Source organism: Poecilia reticulata, linkage group LG23 (assembly GCF_000633615.1).
Source record: "Poecilia reticulata strain Guanapo linkage group LG23, Guppy_female_1.0+MT, whole genome shotgun sequence".
NCBI lineage: Eukaryota > Metazoa > Chordata > Actinopteri > Cyprinodontiformes > Poeciliidae > Poecilia > Poecilia reticulata.
In genome coordinates this window covers 15,086,038-15,108,308 of record NC_024353.1, presented here as the reverse complement: position 1 = coordinate 15,108,308, position 22,271 = coordinate 15,086,038, and the positions used below count along the sequence as shown (strand labels likewise).

Below are 22,271 nucleotides of genomic sequence, written 5' to 3'. Positions count from 1 at the left end.
TGCTGCACACTGACCTGTTGGCATGGCAACCGACTGACAACAGCTCTGCAGGTGCCTCCTTTACGCGAGATCGAGTCAAAAAACCTGTACTGCAGCTGCAGCTGAGATTCTGTATGTGTTAAACTGGATTCAGCATAGATTTTCTAGAATTACTGCTGCTTTTTAAAAAAAACTGGATTTGGACTTTGATTGGGCCAGTCTAATTTCCCAAACACGTGTTTATCCAACATAGCTGAGCCTACTGGGTTTCTCCCATGTAGCTCCATCTAGCGTTCCATCAACTGCCACCTGCTTCCTTGTTTAAAAAAATATCAAAAAAATAATCCACACGGCATGATGCTGCCACCACCGTGGTAGCTCTCTTGAGTGTTTCTCTGATTAATTCTCTTGCCGACAGGTCCTGTTGCCTTTTATGCCACACAGACACCGTTTCGCCATACCTCATTAAGCTACACCAATTCCACATAGCGGGAGCTGCCAAAACACAGGATATGAGGAAATGTCAGATATTATCCTCTGGCAGCCTTATGTAACCCCTGAGCGTATGTCAGAGATAATCCTCTTATAGGGGAGAAGAGTTGCACCAATAGAGAACAAAACAGTTTGCCTCTTCTGTCCCCTGCTTTTACTAATGAAAATTGAGGATTTTTTTTTCTTTTGCAGGAGCGCTGCTGCTGCTGCTGCTGCTGAGTAATCCATGTTGGAAGACAAGCCTCTGATCTCTAATCTATGATTACTTTGATGTTCAGAACGATATCCTGTTGGATAAACACGTGTTTGGGAAATAAAATGGACCTACAGGAATGTCCGCAGCACGTTGCCGGTCACAATGAGAGTGGTGAGAGAACAGCAGTCAGTAAAAACGTTCCTGAAATATAGAGTGGGGAAATGAGCGGATTAAAAACGATTAGGAAGCTCAACACATCTCACGATTCCCCTCTTCTCAATTTAACACCAACATAAGCTATCACAATGGGCTGCTTAGGTACAGTCAGGTTAATTAAATAGAAGCCATTAACTTTACATTCAATTAATTCACCTTAATCTATGTTAAGCCGTAACAGGTTTATAGATAGATAGATAGATAGATAGATAGATAGATAGATAGATAGATAGATAGATAGATAGATAGATAGATAGATAGATAGATAGTGGACATAAAATACATAATACAGTCTGACTTAAGAACTTGACTACTTTTTAAAATAACTTGTTTTGCAATTGTCTTGAAAGATATTGTTCTCTAATAGCATTACAATCAATTTTAACATTTAAAAACAAATAAACGGAAGCTGCCATAGTTAAACTGGAAACGGGCTCGAGCCCCATCTGGTGGTGTAAAAGAGAACAGCACGTTTTCAAAAAGTTCTTGCTCTGAATTTTGTCAAATATATATGTTTGTTTTTAGTTATTTTTAATTCATTCATTTAATATAGTTCATTATGTTTAGTTTTAAATCAAAATTTCAATTTTATTTATTTTTGTCAGTGCACATTAATGAGCGTGCTGAGCGCCGTGCCCGACTTAGCTAAAATTAAGCGAATTTTCATTGCTATACCCTTCACGCAGTTGTTAAAATAAACATAAAAATTAACAAAATTGATCACAAACAACACTGAAAAATAATAATAGTGAAAGACATAAACACAATATTTCAGCATAAAATATTGCTAAATATTTTGATATTTCTAAACTCATTTCAAGAGTTTAGAAGTGAAGTCTTACCAGGTGTAGCTAACTCTGAAATCCAGATTCCACGGTGTCAGACGACGAAGCTACAGCTAATCCAAGAGGTGCTCAGACCAAAATGGATTTATGATGATTAAGAACAACTCAGTCACAAGAAAACACCAACAGTTTGTGCTAACGCTATTGTATAAACATTAAATTGTCGCCTCATTTATTTTGGCCATTTATTTTCCATAAATAAATAAATAACTAACAACGAAGAGGAGGACGTGCGCCACTAATGATCTTCCTACGTGAAACATTCGTCTTGGATTTTATGGTACCATGTGAAGCATTTACTGAGACTTCAAAAATAATTTTAATCGTAATAACAATAATAATAATAAAAGCTGACTCAAGTTAAAGCATCAAAATTAAATCAGCTAAATATTTATCATTTAAAATAATATAGCTTGACTTAGAAATTGACTACTTTTTAGAATGACTTGTTTTGCAATTGTCTTGAAAGATATTACTCTAACAACATTAGCATCAATTTCAACATTTAATAAAAAATAAAACAAAGGGACTCATAATAAATAATGTTTATTACTGCAGGTATTAATCTGAGCCTGTTTACAGCAAACTGTAGAAAGTACCACAGCAGCATCAATAGAAGAGACCTCATCTATGTGACTTTTATTGTTATTGCACTACACTACAGCAGAGCGTACGGCCTGACATTCATTCATTTCAACATTTTATTTACAATAAAGCAAAAACAAAAAAAGTTAACTCCTAAAACAAGGAGAAATGTAAACAAGGTTCATCATTCGTTACGCTCCGCAGAGCAGCTCCAGTCGCCTACAAAGGAATAACGTTTTATTCTTGCTTGTAATCTACATTCAGGAGCTGAAGCCAAATGCTGCTAAAAGTCTGAACAAGAGAGAAAAAGTTGCAAAATTGGCTGCTAAAAGTCCCATGTGCTGAGGAGTTCTGACACAGAGGCTCCATGGTCGCTCTGTGTTGGATGCAGTTCTGTAATTGTCCAACAGGAAGTGCTGGTCTAACATGGCAGGAGGAAGACTTGACGATCCAGTACATGCAGAACTCCTCCACTGTAAAAGAAAAAGAAAAAAAATATCAATTGAAAGCCTGGAAATGAGAAAAAGCTTATTTTAAAGTATCTTCTATGGAGCTAAATTGGAGCCATAAAGTTTATTGAAAAGAAAAGAAAAATCAAAATGAAAGAGATTTGAATCTGAAATGTTCAAAATTACATATCAGATTCAAGATTTCTTTTCAATTTCAATTGCTTTTTTCAACAAGCTTTATGGCCTTAATTTAGCTCTCTATAATGACCATCAAATATTTGGTAAAAAAATAAATAAATAAAACTAATGTTGGTCTGAAATAGACCGACTTCATATTTTTTATTTCAATTTTTTTTTAATTCAGCTGCAGATAATTTTTTTTTCTGTTTTAGCATTATATTCAAATATTTATTGAATCATTTCATAGAAAAAATTAGATTAGCAATCATTATTTCAGGAATGGAAATTTTTTTTGAGGGGTGTGTGGTGGTTGAGTGTATTGTTTATGTCTTTCATCGACCGATCTGCAATGGTAGTCAGTTCAATCTGGAACAATGCAGTAAAAAAGCCCAAAATCACTTCTGTAAGCCATTTTTGGCCTTAAAAGTGTTAAAAAGAAGTATCTGACGACACATGAAAAAAATAGAGGAAAAAATATTGAATATGTAATTGACTTAGTTTTAAAAACATTAAAAAAACAACAGAACACTAATGATCTTACAAAGAAGATAATTACTTTCTTTTACAACCAATCCAACAATGTAGCAGACAGTTGTATTCAAGGCCATTCTTTATGGTGGGCCCTGTCTTTCTTCTTCTTCTCATCTTTCTCCTTCTGCAGTCGCTCCAACTCGGCCTCATACATCATCTCCTGGATCAGGTACTTCTCTCGGCGCATCCGGTCCCGCAGGTCCTTGGGTAGGTCCGGGATTAGGTACGCAATCAGGGTCTTTATGGCAAAGACCATATGCTGTGGAAACGGAATCAGAATTCGGAGAGCCAGAACCCCATTTTCAGTGAAATGTGTCAATGAACTCGACTGCTAAACTAATACTGAACACATGAGGAATAAAAATATTGGAATGAAAATAAAGGCGAGATTTTTCAGATTCTTTGTTTGCAACAAGAACAAAATAACACAATCAGAATCAACACAAACAGACCTCAAAAACAATAATGAACGCCAGCCGGGCTGCCAGGACGTGCCAGAACTGCAGAGTGTAGGTGTATGGCTCAGTTGAGTCCGGAGGCTCCCTGTAATCCCGATACCTATTGGGTAAGGTCAAACAAACAAACAAACAATCATTGAAGTCACACAAAAACCACTCCCATTTGTCTGATTTCTCCTACTATTTGGAAAGACATATTCTGTATTTGTATTTGGAAATGCAAAATATTAGAGATGCACCAAAAAATTAGCTACAGAGTTGAAAACCCAATCCTTTCCCGATAGTTAAAACACACCTTCAGTGTGGACGTTGTCGATGAGGGAAGAAGATTTGATGTTATTGATTTTCAGCATCGGTGAGGGGTGAATAGACGCTTAAATTAATTATTCATTTAAAAATGTTGTTAGCATTTTGGATATCTTAGAGTTCAGAACAGGATCGATAGAGCAACAGAATGATTGATGTTTATAAGAAGTCATGCTCACCATGTTGGTTTTGCTAGTTGTAAAGAAAAAAATGCTGAAGAAGGATTAAAATGTCAACTTCAATTGACAATGTGATGCTAATCAAAATGACCAAAGACCAGAAATCGCCACAGAACTCTAATTGTTGCATGTCTAAAACATATGTAAAAACATGTTTTGAGGCTTCCCCTTTTTTCAGGTGTTTCGGGCACATCCACACAGATTATATGGTCCTTTAAACTTCACCTGCAGTACTTCACAGCTTCTTCAAAAAGTTCAGAACCATTGGTTCTTGGCTGAGATCTCTTCTCAAAGTCAGAAACTCGGAAGACAGACAGACTGGCATTTACATAACCCATCATACACCTGGGAAAAAGAAAAGAAATACCACTTAACACATACATTGAAAGTGACATTATACACCATGCAACATGGAACAAAGAGAAAAGATGAACTCTTATGAGGTAAGATAACTCTTACCCCTCCCCGGCTCGACCCTGACCGGCACATGGTCCATACTTGTAGGCATAAACGAGACGAGGGATGAAGTCCGAGGTGACGGCGATAACAAAGGCATTGGTGATGACTGACAAGATGCCGATACCCTCCAGAATGCCATACCAGATTCCTGAGTCAAACAATAGTTAGACACCAAAATAAAGCGTCTTTTCACTGAAGAATATATAGCCTTTTCCTTACCAATGTCTTTGGCTTGTGATGGAAGAGGTCGCCGCCACTGGGTGACGAACTTGTAGGCGTCTAAACGGATCTCGATGATGTTGTTGATCAGCGCTAAGAGAGGAGCCAAAGGAAATGCGGCCACGAAGATGGTGGTGAAGCCGAACTGCAAAACTGAGACAAAGACAGCACGTCTTCGTTGATCGGTTGAACGGTGCAGTAGGTGTAGTTTCGGCTCCAAGATCTTCTATCATCCAATTTACTTACAGATCTACAATAGCACGTTCACGACTTCACCATAACAACTAATCTAAGTAACAGTGTCAACCAAAAGAAAGAAACTTTCCAAACCATCCCCTTCAAACAATGCTAAGGTTTTCCTTCATTGACAGCTCTATCCAGTCTCGTCGTTGTTTGATTTACTTGTTCCATTCTAAGACTACATAACTGCTTCTATTTCTGCTCAATCGATTCTCCCCCAAGTAATCTTCCAGTGTGATTGATCTGTACGCTTGCTTACTATCTCTTCCAGGCTTTCTCTGACAGTCAATAATGATCTCTGAACATCAATCATTTTCACATACAATACACTCGGTCTCAAAGAGGCATATTTAAATATGGTGGCGTATTTACATATGGAGGAAGACCTTGGAATGTGAGGGGGCGTGTTGATGCAGATGAGTTCAGAGAGGCTTGGAGAAACAAGGTTATAGACTGCTTTTGAAGTGAATTCAGTATGGAATAGGAGATCAGGAACAAGTCATATGACTAGTGGAGCAGGTTCTGGAGATTTAGGTGGCAGAGTTATGAGAGAGCGAGACCGAAAAGAAGAGTTATAATAATAAATGAAGAAGACCGTCATTAAGTAAATGAGTATACTGTTGGAGCTGGGAGTCAGGGATGGACAGAGATGGTTTCTGTAATGTATCAATGTGAGCTGAGTGGAGTTAGTCCCCAGACCTTTAACCTCAACACAAAGGGAAATGGTAGCAATAATTGTATTTAAAAAAAATGAGGCTTTAGAGAGAGCTGACTTTGTTCCAATCTGGAGAGTTTTGTCATTGTTTAATTAGAAGAGGTTTGTGTCGAGCTGACATTTCATCTCAGACAGTTACACAGGGAGATGTTTGAGAAAGGTTAGGTGGGTTTAGAGGAAAGGAAGAGCTGGATGTCAGCTGGTCAGTGTTTGAAATTGTTATGGAATTTAGAGACGATATCGCAAAGAGTCGTGTAATATTGAATGTACAAAATGGGGCCAAGAACCCTGAGGAACACAGTTTAAACTTTTTTAATTATTGCCCGACTGTAGATATGGACAGTCGGGCAATAAGCCTTTTCTTATCCTCCGACTCACAAAGATCAACAAACTTCTGTCTCACTTGAATGGCATGATTTTACCACTGGAAAAAACAAACAAACAAAAAAAACTATGTCAGCACAAACAGATTTTAGTTTTAATCTTGACTTAGAACTTGATTTTAAGAACTTTAAGGAATTAAAAAAACAACAATATTTAGGGGTAAAAATAGTTTTCATAAATGTTATTATGTGTTAGTTACCCAAGCAGCCAGATGGGCGTTTCCCATTAATTTAAAAGCTACTGTAGTATTAGATGGAAGTATTCTTGATGCAGTTAGTCTCGCAATATATAAACTCTTTATTAAAACAAAGATATTTTTATTTGATTGTGAGTTATTTAATGAAACCCTTGTTGCATGATAACAACTGAAATAGCTTTAAATACTACTTCACATATCAAAATAATCCACAGTGTGGCGCTATTTCTCAACAGAGTTTTATTATGAAAATCCATTCCTATCATTCCCATAACGCTTGTTAATTAATCCGCGCTAAAATTTATTCCACTCTGACGCAAACGGAAAAGAAGAGTGTTTACATGTCCTGTGAAGAGAAAGGAAAGCAGCAGCAAATACCGGAGCAGATGGATGTCACAATTACATAACATGTACAGCAGATCAGCTCCATAATGAAAAAATGTTTTGTTTGAATATTTTGATGATACTGGAAGAGATTAAACCGTGTAACGCATACGAGGTCATCTCAAAATCCAGCCCCGATATGAAATATTGTCTGCGAGGCTGAATATAGAACAGAAACCGAATAGAGGACCGACTTACTCATCTTCAGGTACTCATCAAACAGTCCGTAAGCGTTCATTGACTGCAGGTTGTAGTCCCGCTCCCACTGGGGGAGGCTGGCCTTGGGGATGTGGCCGTGCTCCCTCTTTAACCTCTGTCGAGTCCACCAGTTCTGGATGAGCCTGGAAGAACAATGCAAGGCGACCCAACAGTCATGTCACTCCTAAAGTAGAGTTTGCTGTGTTTATTTAGTTTACTGTCCATTCTACTGTTGTTAAAAATGATTATAAATCAGTCACGGTTGTGCAATTCCGTTATCTTCAAAGTAGGGTGTCAGGACCTATTTGGGCACATTTTATTCTTGAACTGCTGCTGAACTATTTTTTTTCCCCTCAACCAATGGTCATATGCACAATTTGGAGGTGTGCGCACTTCTCTCCAACTGGAATCCCCATCCACATGGAGCCAATATTGTAGGCCATGGTTTGTTCTTTTAAGGTGATTAGTGAGAGCAGAAGCAAGGTTTTTTTTTTCCTGACAGTGTGGTTAGCCCTGCTTCAGTCTTCCCATTTGCTTCATCAACTCTACAACTCTATCGCACCCAGAAGCCAGACACACTACCACCGCAATCAAACACCAGTAAGCATTTCACACTTACTAAGTAAGTGTGAAATGCTCAAAATAGGTGGGAAGCTCTCAACCCCTCCCAACCCCCCACAATGATGTGAAATAATGAGCCCACGGCAAAATGTTTTCAACCCCTGCCACGCAATGGAAGCATTAGATGTTCCGAATTGGTCCAAAATATAGAACATGTTTAGGACCATCCACAGAGCAACAACAAAACTGAGCAAAAAAAAAAAAACAAATGAAGAGAACCTGAACCTACGGGTAGCCAAGCTCCATGAAGTTGTTCCACGTCTGTTTCAGTACCATAATGATGCCCATCTGCATGCAGAGGTCGATCAGGCAGCCACTGGGATGGCACTGCAGCAGCAACAAAAACACATTAGATCAGTAATTAGACAAAAAAAAACCTGAACACTAATGAGAGTTATCATTAGTCCATTTGGTTCTGTTAGTAACAATTACTTGGGAGCATGAATCAATTCCAGTATGATGGAACCTCATACATTTTTGCCAAACATTTATTTGGCAAAAATGTCATCAAAATGATTTTTAAGGAAATGTACAGCATGAACCAGTGAGCACAGTCATGTTTCTGCACGGCTACAAAAGGCTGACTTGAACTGTCCTCATCCCATTAGAGGAGTTTTCCATTTCCGCAGCTGCAGAATCACAAGAGGGAGCACATTAGCTCAGCAGCAAAAAGTGTCCGCTCAGGTCTTCTGTCCCAGTGGACCACCTCAGTGCTTTACTTTCCTCGCATGTTCCCAGAAGTAGCACTTACTAGAGATGAGGGTTAAATGCTTGGTGAATGGGTTTACAGTAATAGCCCAATTTCTAATTTCTATCTTCATGAATCCACAATTCTTGGCTACGCCCTCATGGGACAACTTACTTCTTCCAGCTTCCAGCGATTGATGAGGCGTAGATATGCGCCTGGCCGACCGGTGAATCTGCCAATAAAACAATATTACTGACAATCACAGACAAACATCTGTACTTACTCAGTAAGTGATCAATAAAGGGCTGAAAATGTTGTATGAGTTTGATACAGAGAAACTCTATTATTTCACGTCAGAGGAACATCACTAAAGGAGTTTTTTTTTAACACCATTAATACCTGTATGTAATTCAAGTATCCACAATGTGCTAGCTTGTTCAAGAAAATTAGCTTATTGGCAAATTGCTAACATCAAATGACTGAAAAATAAGTAACTGTTTCTGAAATGGCCTTTCACAATAACAAGCAATGTGTTGATACAAAACATTCACAAGTGCTAGCGATGTGCTAAAATCACCAACACATTTCTATGACTTGGTTATATTTTCATAGATATTTCTTGAGGCAGGCAGGTTTTTGGTTTTGTTCAGTCTTCTTGTTAAAAGTGTCTAGTTATAAAGTGAAGTGCTATTTTTTAACTTTCAGTGTCAGCTAGCGTAGAGGTGCTGCAGAGCTAATGCTAGCATTTAGATAAACAGGAAGGAAAAGGGAAGGTTGTGCTTACGTTTTCCTCTTTGACAGTTCTCCTGCTAATGACATATTAGCATCTCTGCTTAAAAGAAAGCAGTGTGCTCATTTTATAATTTTATCAGCAGAAAGTGAAATAAAGTTGCTAGCTCCCTCAGCCACCAAAGCAGGGCTGTGGCCCACAAACGTACTTACTAAAAATATACGACAACATTTATTTAAAAAACAAATGATGTACATTTTGGCAGTGGGTGTTTTGCTGTACATTTGAGATTATATACAGTTAGCTCTCCAGATGTACTACAAAAATGATTAGCAGTGCTCTTTTGCAACATCAATAATACTTCTATTTCAACTTTATTTTTTAGTATTTACAAATAATTTTCTCCTTATTTTTCTGACTTCATTTTCAGTCAGAATTTTTTTTTGTTGCTTTTCAAAAAAAAAAAAATCTAATTTTGCTGTATAGCACTACTAGTGTCATACTAAAATGGCTGTTTCTACATTTACTTCAGTCACGTTGTATCTAAGAAGCGGAATGCTAAACTTCCTCACCTTCCCAAAAAGAAGGCGATGTAGAAAGTTGAGCTGTTGAGATTGACGAACTGAAAAAGGAACATCTTGAAGGTGAAACTGTTCTCCCACTCTGACTCCGTCCTTGGCTGCTCTGTAGCCACACGAGAAAGAAATAAAGTGCAGTTTATTTAGGTTCCAGGTTTCAGTAACACCAACATGGACAAGTTTACAGACAGATTTGATTGTCGCTCAACTGAAGATGTAAAATGCACAGAAAAGGAGCTATGTTAATGACATTTTAAGACTTAAACATGTCTTAAAGTGCACTCACCTAAATTTGTGAGGAAAAGGGCAACTCTTTCATAAAGCTGTGGAAAAAAATAGGAACTCAGTACATCAGTCTGTCTATCAAATAACGTGACAAAAAATGTAAAAAAATTACTAACTACAAATACTTTTGCAGAACTCTGTACGCAGAAAGGGCTTCATCAAGCAAACAAACGTTTTGTTTCTTGGCTACACAAAGTTAGCGGTGCGTGACTGACTCACCACGTTGAGGAGCATGATGACGCAGAAGTTGATGCAGACTGCCGTGCCTGTAGTTGCCACCTGAGAGTTGTTCCTGATGAGCGCCCAGCCGAACGCGGCAAAGGTGCTGACGGTGATCACGCGGTAGATCACGATGCCGAACACGGCTGCGATCACCACCAGTATCTGGGAGATCAGAGTAACACAAAAACATGCTGTGTAAGAGAAAAGATGCTAAGTTTTTACTAAGCTACAGCAAAAAAAAAGAAAGACGGATTTTGGATGCTAAACTTTTGGCTGCTTCACGAGCTCCAACTTTCTCACTTGGAACTCCAGCTAAACACTAAACATACAACCTCTGAATACAAAGAGACCGACTGTTAGCTCCATTTAGTCACAGGAGACGGCTGCTCTATGAGCTGGACGCTCTTAAACTGCAGCTCTAGGGAGGAGCTTCGTTTTGAAGGCGGGGCTATGTCCACCCAGGCGTTTTTCACAGCTGAATGGTTGGCACAGGAGATGAAACATACATGGAAGTTTACTGTCAAAATGTTAGCTTAAAATTAACTGTAAAAGGAAGATGTATTTAGTTCAATTTGAAAGATTACATTTAACAAACTAGAAGGTACTTTGTTCTAATCTTAGGAAAACTAAAATAGATTTTAAAAAATACATATAAATACATAATTAGGTGTCGGAGAGCCTATGTCTGAAACATTAAATGATCAAATTGTGAAATTAAGAAGTGCGATTTGTATTCAGATTTAATTGATGTCTCATAGACACACCATGAAGAATATTCCAGATGATGAGACGAGAAGGCGGCTGTACTTGTCGGTGAAGGCCTGGTGGGGCTCTGGCTTTCCAGATATGGGGTTCATCCTCTCCTTCTTGGAGTATTTGGCCTCAAACTGGGGTCTGATTTCATCCTGAATGACCAAAAACAGGGGAGTTCGTGCAACAATTCATGCACAAAAGAACGCAGGAACCGCATAACGAGAGTTTTTAGATGCGCAGCAAATCAACCCAGAGGACAAAGACGGGAGTAAAATCCTTTACCTCTTCCTCCTCCCAGTCAATGAGGTCCCAGTCGTAGGCCAAGACAGCTCTCCGTCTTTTCCAGAACTCTAGGAAGACTGTTGCTGGAGGAAGAAAAAATGTACATTCATTATTCTCATTGCATGTTTTAATGAAGCAGCAAAAAGAATTAGCAGCTAAAGAGTTTTCTTAGCTGCTACATGGTTTTCAGCAAAGCAGGCAAATTCATTTAATTGCCTTCTCTTTTTAAAGTGATAACGTATTTGTCAAGATTACTGTGATTCTGGTCGTCTCTTTGGCATTTTTTCCCTTTTTATTTCATTTTTGTCTGATAATTATCGTTGCACCTCGTCCGCTTTGAAACCAGGACCTCATACAGTTCAATTCTGCTGTAGCAACCTGACCCATCAACAAAAAGTAAGTAAATAATTGTTTTATCCTACAAACATTTATTTCTTAATAGGTGACAAATATTTGCTTATTAAAAAGTGTTCTACTCGTATGTACAGCTGTTGTTATACGTGCTGGTACATTTTTGAGCAATTGAAATGGAAACAAAAGTGACCAATGAAACCATCTCTTGATTGGTGTACTCTGAAGACAACACAGTAAATATTAATCCAATGTTTATTTCTTATTTAATAAAGTATTCTATTGCTGTTTCACATCAACTGTACTACAAATGCACCATTTCTCCAGTATGTTTCTTCAGAGCGAGGGACATGTTAACCGTTCAGGTCCAAATTTGACACCGGACTTGAACGGGCCTGGAGGTTCTCCAACCTCACGGACTTGGAAGTCGCCTGCAAAACGTTTGTCGCTCAGAGGAAACATTTCTGGACTCAACGAAGCTGTTAAATATTTCCAGACCAAACTTTCACAACAAACTCAATTTTCTGAACCGGGAATTTCCCGCCCATGTCAAGTTTAGCTAGATGTGGGTTTACTCAGTTCGCCTCAAAACCCATCCTGAAGAACATGATTAGGTTTGCACTTAAAAAGCCTGATTCAATCATTTTAACGACTATAAAGTGGAGGTTATTCCCAGAGCAAGTCCTGAGGCAGAGGTTGAGTGGTGCGTCTCTGATCAAAGTCCTGTGGATAGCTCACTCATTGAACATGTTTACCTGCCCCTCTGCTCTAATCACTGCCCTTTATTCTCTCAGTCTCTACCCTCCTCTTCACTGCGCTCTGTCCCTCTGCCACGTCCAGATCCCCAATTAGCCCTCAGAGGAGTGGGATGTTTTGAAAGAGAAAGGCTCAGCTGTGTCTGGGAAGGGCCCAGCTTTCCACTGGGAGCCAGCAGGGAGCAAGTACCGGAGGGCCATAATGAAGGGATTTGAGCACATTCTCCGTTGCTAGTGAACCCAAACTATATCCGTCGGGACAGCAGAAGAGCTGCGAGGTCAGTACGCTTTCCGTCTGAGTTTCCCCTTGCTGCAAAACTTCTCTCATCTCAGATTCATCGGATGTTTTGAGTCTATGCCACGACTGCTGCTCGTTGCATAATATCTGTAAGTTGCAGTTTGGAGTTTTTCTTGTTTTGAACTCATCTCCCTGTAAGTTAGCAGCATTTATTTGAATCAAAATGTATTCTGCACAATGGAACCAAAACCTATTTCTCTGGAGAAGCCTTTCTCTGCCTGTCATTCAGATTAATGATTGTTTTCTGAACTTCTTAGCCAGCGTCGATCTGCTCCCATCCTCGCAAGATTCCCACTTCCACACAAATTTTAAATGTTTCAGTCAAGGATGTAGTTTTGTTTTCTCCTAAAGGTTTATTTCTTTGTTCTAAAGCCTGAAATCAATAATAAATCTTGAGTTCATTAATTTAACTATAGTTCACAAAGGGTCTTGCAGGCTTTTACGACTCTAGACAAATTTGATTTATCATGAATCAGAGTAAAAATCATTACATAGTTTTCTGACCTCTGACCTAGCAGCTCATAACAGTGCGGAACTTCACAGGTTTGCTATTGACAGATATTTTGGTAAATTAAATCTCAGCTAAAATAAACTTTTAGCTATGTAAACATTTATTTAATTTTATTTTTTGCTTCAGGTTGGGAAGCGGTGCGATGGGATTCATTCAGGACCAGAACCAGAACCTGACGCTGGCCGTCGTACAGACAGACATCGCTTTCAGGGAAGTCGCTGCATCGTCAGTCGGTACTGGACAATTTTCAATTATCTCCTAAAAGCTGAATATCTGTTTTACTCAAACCTAGAACCTGGTGAGATTAAAATATTATATCTTGACATGTCGACTTTCCGGTTAATGTAAGTGTACATTATTTTTAAGGGACCAGAATATGATGGTGACCTCCATCTATGTTTGACTCTTGTTTTTAAGTCAGAGGAAAGTAGTTTTTGAGCTGTTCTGTTTATTTCGATGATCACAGTTGTAGAAACCACAGAAAAAGAAGAATGGACAAGATTATAATAATTTCTAAGCTCTGTGAGAGCACCAGGTCTGGTGAACTGTTAGCCACTAATGCTAACGTTGGACCTACTTGGTGCTAAAGGGCTATTTTACACCTTATAATGAGTCTGGATCACATTTTATCACCTCTACTGGAACTGGATAATTTTACTCTGGGTTTAAAGTAACACATTCAGCTTATGGCTTTTTAAGATCGAGATACAGACAGGATGTAAGTCATTTCTTCTCATTGTTTTGTTCAAATCACAAACGTGTTCAACAGGATCTGTATTCAGGTATGAGGCAGCATTTATGCTAAAGTAATGTCATTATTATTGAATAGTGAATTTGATGTTTTTTTACATTGTAGCATTATCTGTGGTTAGCATTGTCATTGGTTCCTGCTCTTTGGGACGCCGCAGCAGGTAGAAATGTGGGAACCCCTATTGTAGGCTACGTAAAATCCCAGAGAGGTGGTCAGGTACGTTGAGTGAAGAGGTCTGCAACCTTTTGCAGACCTCCAAATATGGTGTTGCCTTCAGATTAGCTCAAGAACAGCTCATAGAGAGCTTCATGGAACGGGTTTCCATGTCCCAGCAGCCGACTCCAAACCTTTAAATCTCCAATTCTCATGCAAAGCGTCCGACGCTGTGACGCAAAGAGCAGAGACGTGTTCGATGTCTTTTTCAGGCCGTTGCCAGGAGAACAGCACTTGTCTCCATCCATTGTGTCAAGTGTAAGTCACTGTGGCGTTTGGCTGTTTTTCAGGAGTCGGGTTCACTTTGGTGATGCCAATGTTCCAACAAGGCCGCGCAGTAAAGCACAGGGTCAATAGAGACATGGATTTACGAGTTTGGTGTGAGAAAATCCAGATTTTATCTCCACAGAACAGCTTTGAGATGAATTAGAACTGAGAGCCAGAATATGAGCCAGAATATTTCCTTTGGGATGAGGACAACATCCACACGCATAGATTATTTGGACACAGTTGCCGCAGCAACATATCACTTGTATTTCCCGAAAATACTGAAAATGGTGTGCAGTGTAAATCTGTCTGCCTGTTCTCTGTTCCTCCCCCTCAACAGGCAACAGCACCATCATAGCGCTGGGCGTGTTGACCTTTGCCCTGCAGCTGTGCTTCGTCCTGCTCTTCATGCTGAGATGTTGGAGGCAAGAGCGAAGAGTTCAGGAGGCTCTCCAACAACCAGACTCTGTTCACAAGCTCAGCGGTGAGTGATTTTGCTGCAGTGGTTCGTGTTTGATTCAACATGCACACAGAAGGGCTGCAGACACAGCCAGATGCCCATCCTGCATAAATAAAAGGCAACCAACCACATTTTGTTGGGATTTTTTATGTGACAGATCTTCCACTTCACCTAATTGTGATACATAATTGCTTCAAATATAGAAATCTAGCATTTATTTTTATTCAGTCACTCTTATTCTGAAACCTACTATTTTCTGTAGGTCTACCACATATGTGTATGAACCATATGTGAATGTATTGCTGACTTATAATTAGTCTAATTTTGTATTTTATTAAACTACTCAGCAGTTCTTAAGAGGACATATAAAAATTCTGGATTTATTCGCCCGCAGTGAATTTCATTTGGACTTTTTCAGGATATAAAATTGATATTGTTCTTATTTGTGTCCCTTTAGGGCCCCCATACTATTTCCCTGAGGGTTGTAAACAGAACCCACATTTGCTCTACAATGATTCTTCTGATGGTATATCACATTCCACATCCTGTGCAATAGAAAACTACAAAGATCCAGAGGATTCTGCACACTCACCATCTATACCCTGGGACCTTGTACAGCATTGATGAAATAATAGCTTTTTTTTTTTCATTTGAATCTGCTGTGATTCAGTCATTCTGTCTTTTTTTTATATGCAACTGATGCAAATATGCATTGAATATGAAAAAAAAAACAAAGTGGAATTTCAAACAACAAAGTTTTTTAATGATTAAAACTAAAAATGATTTAAATTGTCCATAAATATTAAAACACTACAACATTTTTCATGTGACTTCATCTGACAAAATGAATGGAAGAAATTGTTATTCTTTAATCGCGACATGATTTATCATGGTTTAGAGCTCTTATTTTGAAGAGCCTCTCAGCCTGTCATGTTGGAAGAATTGGCTAATAAAAATGTTTTTTGGCTAATTGTGAAAATGCGGTTTCATCGATTTTGTGCCTCGTAGAAATAAAAAAACAATGACGGAAAAGATACAAATGACGTTCAGTCACTGTAAACATACTGTGGTTAGCTAACCGTTAACCAAAGCCAGCATCTAGCGTTGCCAACTTTCACAAACTGAAATAAAGAAAACCAGGTCGTAGAAGTGTTCTTCAAAGATTGCTTAATTTTTTTAAAAAAGATTTTGAAAATAAAAAGCACAGACAAGAATTTAGTCCGTTTTTTTTTTTTTTTATCATGAAGTGAGTATTAGATGCTTATTATAATTTACCCACATTGGTTATGCAAGGTATTAAAACATGACTTAATCTTATCCTTTTGTACTTCTTTGCTGCAATTTTGCTCTGTGTTAAAACTTTAAATCCAAAAGATGCAATTTGTCGAGGTATTTTATGTAGATGCATGCTTTAAATGCAAAACAACATGTTATTAATGACTAATGAAGGAAATAACTGAGAAAAAAAAAAGTACAGATTGATGAAAAACGGTTTAAAAATGAATGTTTCCAGTCCTGCAATCTGCAGGATTTTTTCCAGGTCACCAAAAAGGTAACAGAGACTAAAATGAACAGTTATTAAGATTTTTTTAATATATTTTAATTTAAAAAAAATGTCATCAGTTTTCATAATCTTGCAGCCTAATATTAGTTTTCCAGTATTTTGATTTAATCTCACATCATGTTGATCACAGTCTCCGTCTAGCCGTCTCCTCCGTGATTGAATCAATATCCTCGTCCCAAACCTTCCTGTGTTTCACATTCCAACAGTGATCAAGATTTAAAAAAAAAAAAACAAGCAAAAAAAACAACTTCTGATTGGATAGAGGAGATAGAAGCCCGGACTCTCGACCAATGAGGAACCTAACGTGCGATTTGAGGTAAACAGCGTCTGTTTTGAGCTGCGGCTTAAAGCGTATAATCCTCACCTTAAAATAGATTTGCACTGACACCGTATCGCACATCAATTTAAGACAGGACAGCCACGACTCGTCACGTTTCAGGGCAAAATGAAATGATCTTGAGAAAAGCAGCTCCGTGTATTTACTCAGGCGTTCTTAGTCTGATGTTCTGAAACATTTCTGCGTCACAAAAAGAAGCAAAAACCGCAAGAGGACAAGGAGGACAAGGCATTTCGCTGACGCCAACAGTGCAGTTCAGCTTGAAGATTTGAATTTCAGCTTTAATTGAGCCGTTAGCCTGATGGTGACGCTAAACTCGGGCGACAAGACGAGATCACAAGACACTGGGAATGTTGGGGAACAGTTTAACAGGGACTCACCCCACACTGCCATGAATACGGCAAAGAAAACAGTCGCTTCATTGTCAAAGAGATGGGTGACCTAAAAATACAGACACGGCTTTGTTTTACTGTCAAACAAATGCATGAATGATCAGTTCTTCCTCAAACACTTGAAAGCAGAATGGGTAGAATCACACTTTGCACCAATCTGATGGCTGAATAACTGATTAAAAGCAATAAATATCTTTGTTGTTGAGCCTATATGTCTATTTACTCATTAAATGCTACCTCAAAAGAGACTTAAAGGATTAAACATTAAATGTATTATTATTATTCTTTACTATCTAGTAGTAGAATAGCAAGAAGCAACATACGCAATAACAACTACAACATAACTGAAAAGAATAAACATTTCATTAAAATTAGGCCTGTCACAATAACAAATTTTACGGGACGGGATAAACTGTCAGAGAAGTTGTTACGATAAATGATAACATTGCTGTTTTGAGACCATTTTCAAGTAATATAATGGTAAAGACATAATAATGGCAAGAACATGTTCTCAAATGTCAATAAACTTTAAATTCTAATGAACATTTAACACTGGAACTAGAACTTTTTAAATATCCAAAATAAACAAAAAACAGAAACACCAAAAAAAACAAAAACAAAAGAAAACAATGATGAAGTCTTTGTAAACAAAATTATCCTTAAAAAAAAAAAGGTCTAGTTGAGACCAAAGCACCAAACTGAAAACTTTGGTCATCCAGTGTTTGGTAGAAATAGAGAAAGAAAAGAGAAAAGCAATAAATCGTGCAAATGGAAATAATTGAGTTCATTTCAATTTCTCATGTGATTAATTGGTTTATTACTTATTGCGACAGGCCTAGTCAAAGTACCACATTTATTCCTCTGATTGTTGAGCGTACCTTTGCGTAGATGCAGCTGTCTGACAGCCTCAGGTAGGGGCAGTACTGGTCGCATATGGGACACATGATGGTGTCGGTGGCCTGGCAGATTTCTTTACTGGAGAAAAGCAAACACCCAATTAACCAGGATAAAACACAAACTCATCCTTTACACTGGGGGTTTCATGTCTTAGACCACACATGGGAGGAGGAGGGGTTAAAAATGTACGTAAAAAGTAGATTTACAGCTGAAGCTGCAAGTGACTCTACAAAGTTTTAACTCAGGAAGAATCCACATGAGCCACGATTTAAGGTTTTATTTGTATGAAAATGTCAAAAACTAGGTTTTCCACGAGGAATTTCTTTGTCTTGGTCTACCAACAAAAATGTGAACAACTTACAAGGCATTATTTATACAAAAAGTTTGAATGTTTACCTGACTGGGCAGTGCTCCAGTGTGAAAACCCCGTAGAGAAACACAAAGAGGCCGACCAGGGCGGCAGGGAACAGCATCCCGGTGTACCAGCCGAGCCAAGCGAAGTACAGACCGATCTTCTCACCAAAATACCTCCTGAAACAGCAGCAGAGGAAGTTAAGAAGTACGACGGTGCGTTAGGGCCACAGCAGATCAGACTGAAAGAACGAGAGGGACATTTCTGTCTAAAATCTCAGGAATTTTGAAACAGCAAGGAATTTTCTGAGTTTGAAAAGTTGAAAATTTGCTACAAAAGAAATTTTCTAGAAAAAACTCAGATTTTTTTTTCCTCTTGAGTTTTAAAAGTAAAAAAAAAAAAAATAGTTATTGTAATCCAAAAAACTCCCAAAAGTAAAAAAAAAAAAAAGTTTGACTTGTGAAACTCAGATATTTTCAAGTTTTTTCTACAAAATTTCCAAGAATTTCTGAGGGTTTTTTTTTTTTCCCCAAACTATTTTTTTGGACTTTTCAAACTCAAAAATGTCCAAGTTTTTTCTTGAAAATTTCTGAGATTAATCTAAAAACTAATCTAAAAGCAAATTTATTCCGCCTGTATTAGGCTTATATAGAATGGCCCAAATAGATTAAAGTATTGTTTGGATTTCATCAAATTTCAGTTCTTGCACAGACCTGGGGTTAAGATTGAAAATTAGCCCAAATACAGGTTGCACTGTATTGTTGCATCTACAGCCCACTGTAATATTTTCTGTTAACTGCAACATGAAACACAGCTGCCTGCTCACCTGATGAGGTCCAGCGGCTGGTACTTGTACCAGACCCCCCACCAGGCCCAGCATTCGTACAGGAGGTGCCGATGGTTCTCTGCTCCGTGGGTCCGGATGGAGTTTTTGCTGTGGTAGCTGCCCTGGTGCGGTTCAAACACAAGAAAATCCTGAACATGCCGAACGGTGCGAGCAGTGAAGACCTGAAAACAGGCGGTGGAGGTGAGCGACAACAAGAGCCGCAAAGAAAGGCGGCTGTGATTACCTCATGAAGAGGGAACGCCGCCTCGTACGAGTTATTGGTCAGAAGACGATTCAGTCCTGCAAAGTGAGAGGAAACAGTTGGTAGGGATGTTACGTTAGGCCTAGTGTCCACGGAGATGTATGAAGAAGAACAAATTCCCACCAAATAAAAAATATGTATTCTAGAAAAAAACGTGGAAATTTCTACATTTCAAAACTAGAAAATTTTCGACTTTTAAAAATTTTCTGAGTTTTAAAAGTACAAAAAAAATTGTGACTTTTGAATATCCAGAGGAAACTCACCCATCTTGTTTTTCCCCTCCTCATATTTGACCCGTTGAAGGATGTGGTGGACGATCCGGCTTCTGGTGGCGTTGTTGAAAAACGTGTCTTTGTTGTGGATGATGAAACTGAAAGGAAAGGCGGAGTGAAAAACACATGTAAAAGATTTCAAAACCACAAGAGAAGAGACGAAGTTAAAAAAGTCTCACTGATGGATCCTCGATCGACTGAAGGGAGCCGTGAAGCTTTCGTTCTCCTCCAAGTATGGCAGAGTGTCGTTGTCAAACTTCATAGGTTTGCGGGGAAGCCATCCCCGAAACTTGTTGATGCGCTTCTCCATCCTGGAGGAGAGGCTACGTTTAAAACTACCAGACTTATTGAGTTGGACGTTTGCGGGCAGATTCTGAAAACTTCCACACTGACCTGCTCAGAAACTTGTGTCGTCTGTGCATGTAAAAGATTTTCCTCCTGGCAAAGATTGACAATCAAAGGTTTAGAAAACGTTGAGCTCAGGGATAAAATGGTATTAAGTTCTGTAATTACGGACACATACCGCTAAGGTATGTGACTAATGATGTGTATGAAAAAGCATACAACCTTTTTTTTTTCCTTACTGAGATTTAATAATGCTAAAAAAGATGCTATCAAGAAAAGGAAGAAGCTAGCAAGAAAAAAAAGGATGCTAGCAAGAAAAGGAGGAAGCTAGCAAGAAAAAAAAGATGCTAGCAAGAAAAGGAGGAAGCTAACCAGCTTGAGTATTGTACGAGTGGTAGTATTATGTTGTCTGGGTGTTTTGCTAGACCACCCAATTCGATACCAAGTGACTTAAGGACAACAAAGTCAAATTTTGGAGCCACCATCAGCCCAAATATTAGGCTAATAGATACTTTGGGGGCAGACTTAAACATGTGAACAAGGAGCCCTAAAAACCTGCCTCACTTTGTTTTGTAACCAGATAAATCGATTTGAACAAGATGAGAAGTTCCATTAAAATCCCAAAAACAAGATTTTGAGGGCAAACATTCACCGTGAAAAAAACAAAACAATTTTTTTATTATTTTTTATTATTTTAAAAATCAGGATCAAAGAGCAGGTATAGTTTATCACATTAACATGGATGCCCCAGTGAAGATGTAAGCCAAATGCTATTTTTTTTTCCCAGATGAATGACTGCATAATGTCTGAAAACTCTCACCTGAATGGCATGCGGATGTTCATGAGCTCCGCATAGCGGCAGAGAACATCCCACGGCGCATGCACCTTCAGGAAGATCACATCGCTGTTTGTTAAAGAGGCCTGCGCAGAACAGCAAACACACAAACACACACCAAGCAAAACAGTTTCAGTAACCGCGGAGAGCTACTTTCCCTCAGGCCTCTCGGCATCAGCATCCTGTCCTCTCCGTACGTTCCAGCAGCGTGGGTGTTTCGTTTAAAGTATGACGATATGCAAACGACTAGTAGGAGATCTAAAAATAACCAAATGACTCCGTGAAAGAAACACCCACGGCTGAGAGCTCAAAGAGTTTCATTGATCGTCCTCTAGATGCTCCAATCGCGACACGGGTTCTGCAACATCAAAGACGGGGTTGAAAGATCAGAGATGATCCAGAAATTTCACAATTCCAAGAGACGAATTCACAGCAGCATCATCAAATCTCTTGATTTTGAGGTGGGAGTAGAGTTCTTATCCTCGGATTTCAAAGCTGGCACTAAAGCACAGAGCGTTTTAAGATTTGCGTTGGTAAGACTGAATGTGTTATAAAACCAAATTAAGGCAAAACACAATTTCATAAGACCTTAATAATATTCTGGGTGTGGAGGCGAAGATGGCATTCTGTCCCTTTCTACTAAGAGCTGAAGAGAGGAACAGGCTAATGTTCCTCTACGTCATGAAACAGACCAAGCTGTTTCATAAAACGCTACTCAGTTGCTATCAAAATAATTTTGCTTGGTAAATAGTAGCCACTCTCTAAAAACACAAAATCTTATCAAGTATTTTTGATCTACTTTCTAAAGCAAATATCTTAGTAAACTTGAAATAAAACAAAACATATGAGTAACTTTTCAGCAAGATATAGGAGCCTGTTCTAAGTCATTAATTCTGTACTAGTTATCAGTGAAATATTCTGCCAGCAGACATTTTAACTTATGATATTTGAAAAACTCTCTTGACTTCAAACAAGCTCCTATAAACTTGCTAAAAAAGTCACCTGTGAGTATATGAAGGTTTTTGCACTAAGATCTAGGGCTGGACAATAAATCAATAACAATATATATCGCGATAAGACACGTGATCAACAGTGGTGGAGAAAGTACTCAAAAAATGTACTTAAGTAAAAGTACAAATACACAGTCAAAAATGTACTCAAGTAAAAGTCAAAGTACCACATTAACATTTTACTTAAGTAAAAGTAAAAAAGT

General features: G+C 38.5%; 1 protein-coding gene and 1 long non-coding RNA gene across 4 annotated transcripts in view; both read right to left on the bottom strand.

Annotated features, from left to right (window-relative positions):
* Window positions 1-276: 276 nt before the first annotated feature.
* On the bottom strand, window positions 277-1,742 carry LOC108165873 (uncharacterized). Its single transcript, XR_001776202.1, has 3 exons — window positions 1,726-1,742; window positions 800-868; window positions 277-474 (listed from the first exon to the last, which is right to left on the bottom strand). It is a non-coding gene; the product is annotated as an uncharacterized LOC108165873 (long non-coding RNA).
* A 516-nt stretch (window positions 1,743-2,258) lies between these two features.
* The window catches only part of LOC103459640 (anoctamin-4), a 70,165-nt gene continuing 50,152 nt past the window's right edge, over window positions 2,259-22,271 (bottom strand). For all 3 annotated transcript variants that reach the window (XM_017302754.1, XM_008401391.2, XM_017302753.1), the window contains 23 exons: window positions 21,044-21,144; window positions 20,272-20,316; window positions 20,058-20,189; window positions 19,870-19,976; window positions 19,589-19,644; window positions 19,345-19,466; window positions 18,563-18,697; window positions 18,148-18,244; window positions 17,258-17,318; window positions 11,371-11,453; window positions 11,100-11,240; window positions 10,333-10,497; window positions 10,115-10,151; window positions 9,823-9,934; window positions 8,695-8,752; window positions 8,062-8,159; window positions 7,212-7,354; window positions 5,095-5,247; window positions 4,876-5,023; window positions 4,642-4,761; window positions 3,926-4,031; window positions 3,499-3,732; window positions 2,259-2,786 (listed from right to left, as the gene is read on the bottom strand). In XM_017302754.1, the coding sequence (XP_017158243.1) occupies window positions 3,541-3,732; window positions 3,926-4,031; window positions 4,642-4,761; window positions 4,876-5,023; window positions 5,095-5,247; window positions 7,212-7,354; window positions 8,062-8,159; window positions 8,695-8,752; window positions 9,823-9,934; window positions 10,115-10,151; window positions 10,333-10,497; window positions 11,100-11,240; window positions 11,371-11,453; window positions 17,258-17,318; window positions 18,148-18,244; window positions 18,563-18,697; window positions 19,345-19,466; window positions 19,589-19,644; window positions 19,870-19,976; window positions 20,058-20,189; window positions 20,272-20,316; window positions 21,044-21,144 (2,412 nt within the window). In that variant the 3' untranslated portion in view covers window positions 2,259-2,786; window positions 3,499-3,540. The remainder of the gene's footprint in view (window positions 2,787-3,498; window positions 3,733-3,925; window positions 4,032-4,641; window positions 4,762-4,875; window positions 5,024-5,094; window positions 5,248-7,211; window positions 7,355-8,061; window positions 8,160-8,694; window positions 8,753-9,822; window positions 9,935-10,114; window positions 10,152-10,332; window positions 10,498-11,099; window positions 11,241-11,370; window positions 11,454-17,257; window positions 17,319-18,147; window positions 18,245-18,562; window positions 18,698-19,344; window positions 19,467-19,588; window positions 19,645-19,869; window positions 19,977-20,057; window positions 20,190-20,271; window positions 20,317-21,043; window positions 21,145-22,271) is intronic.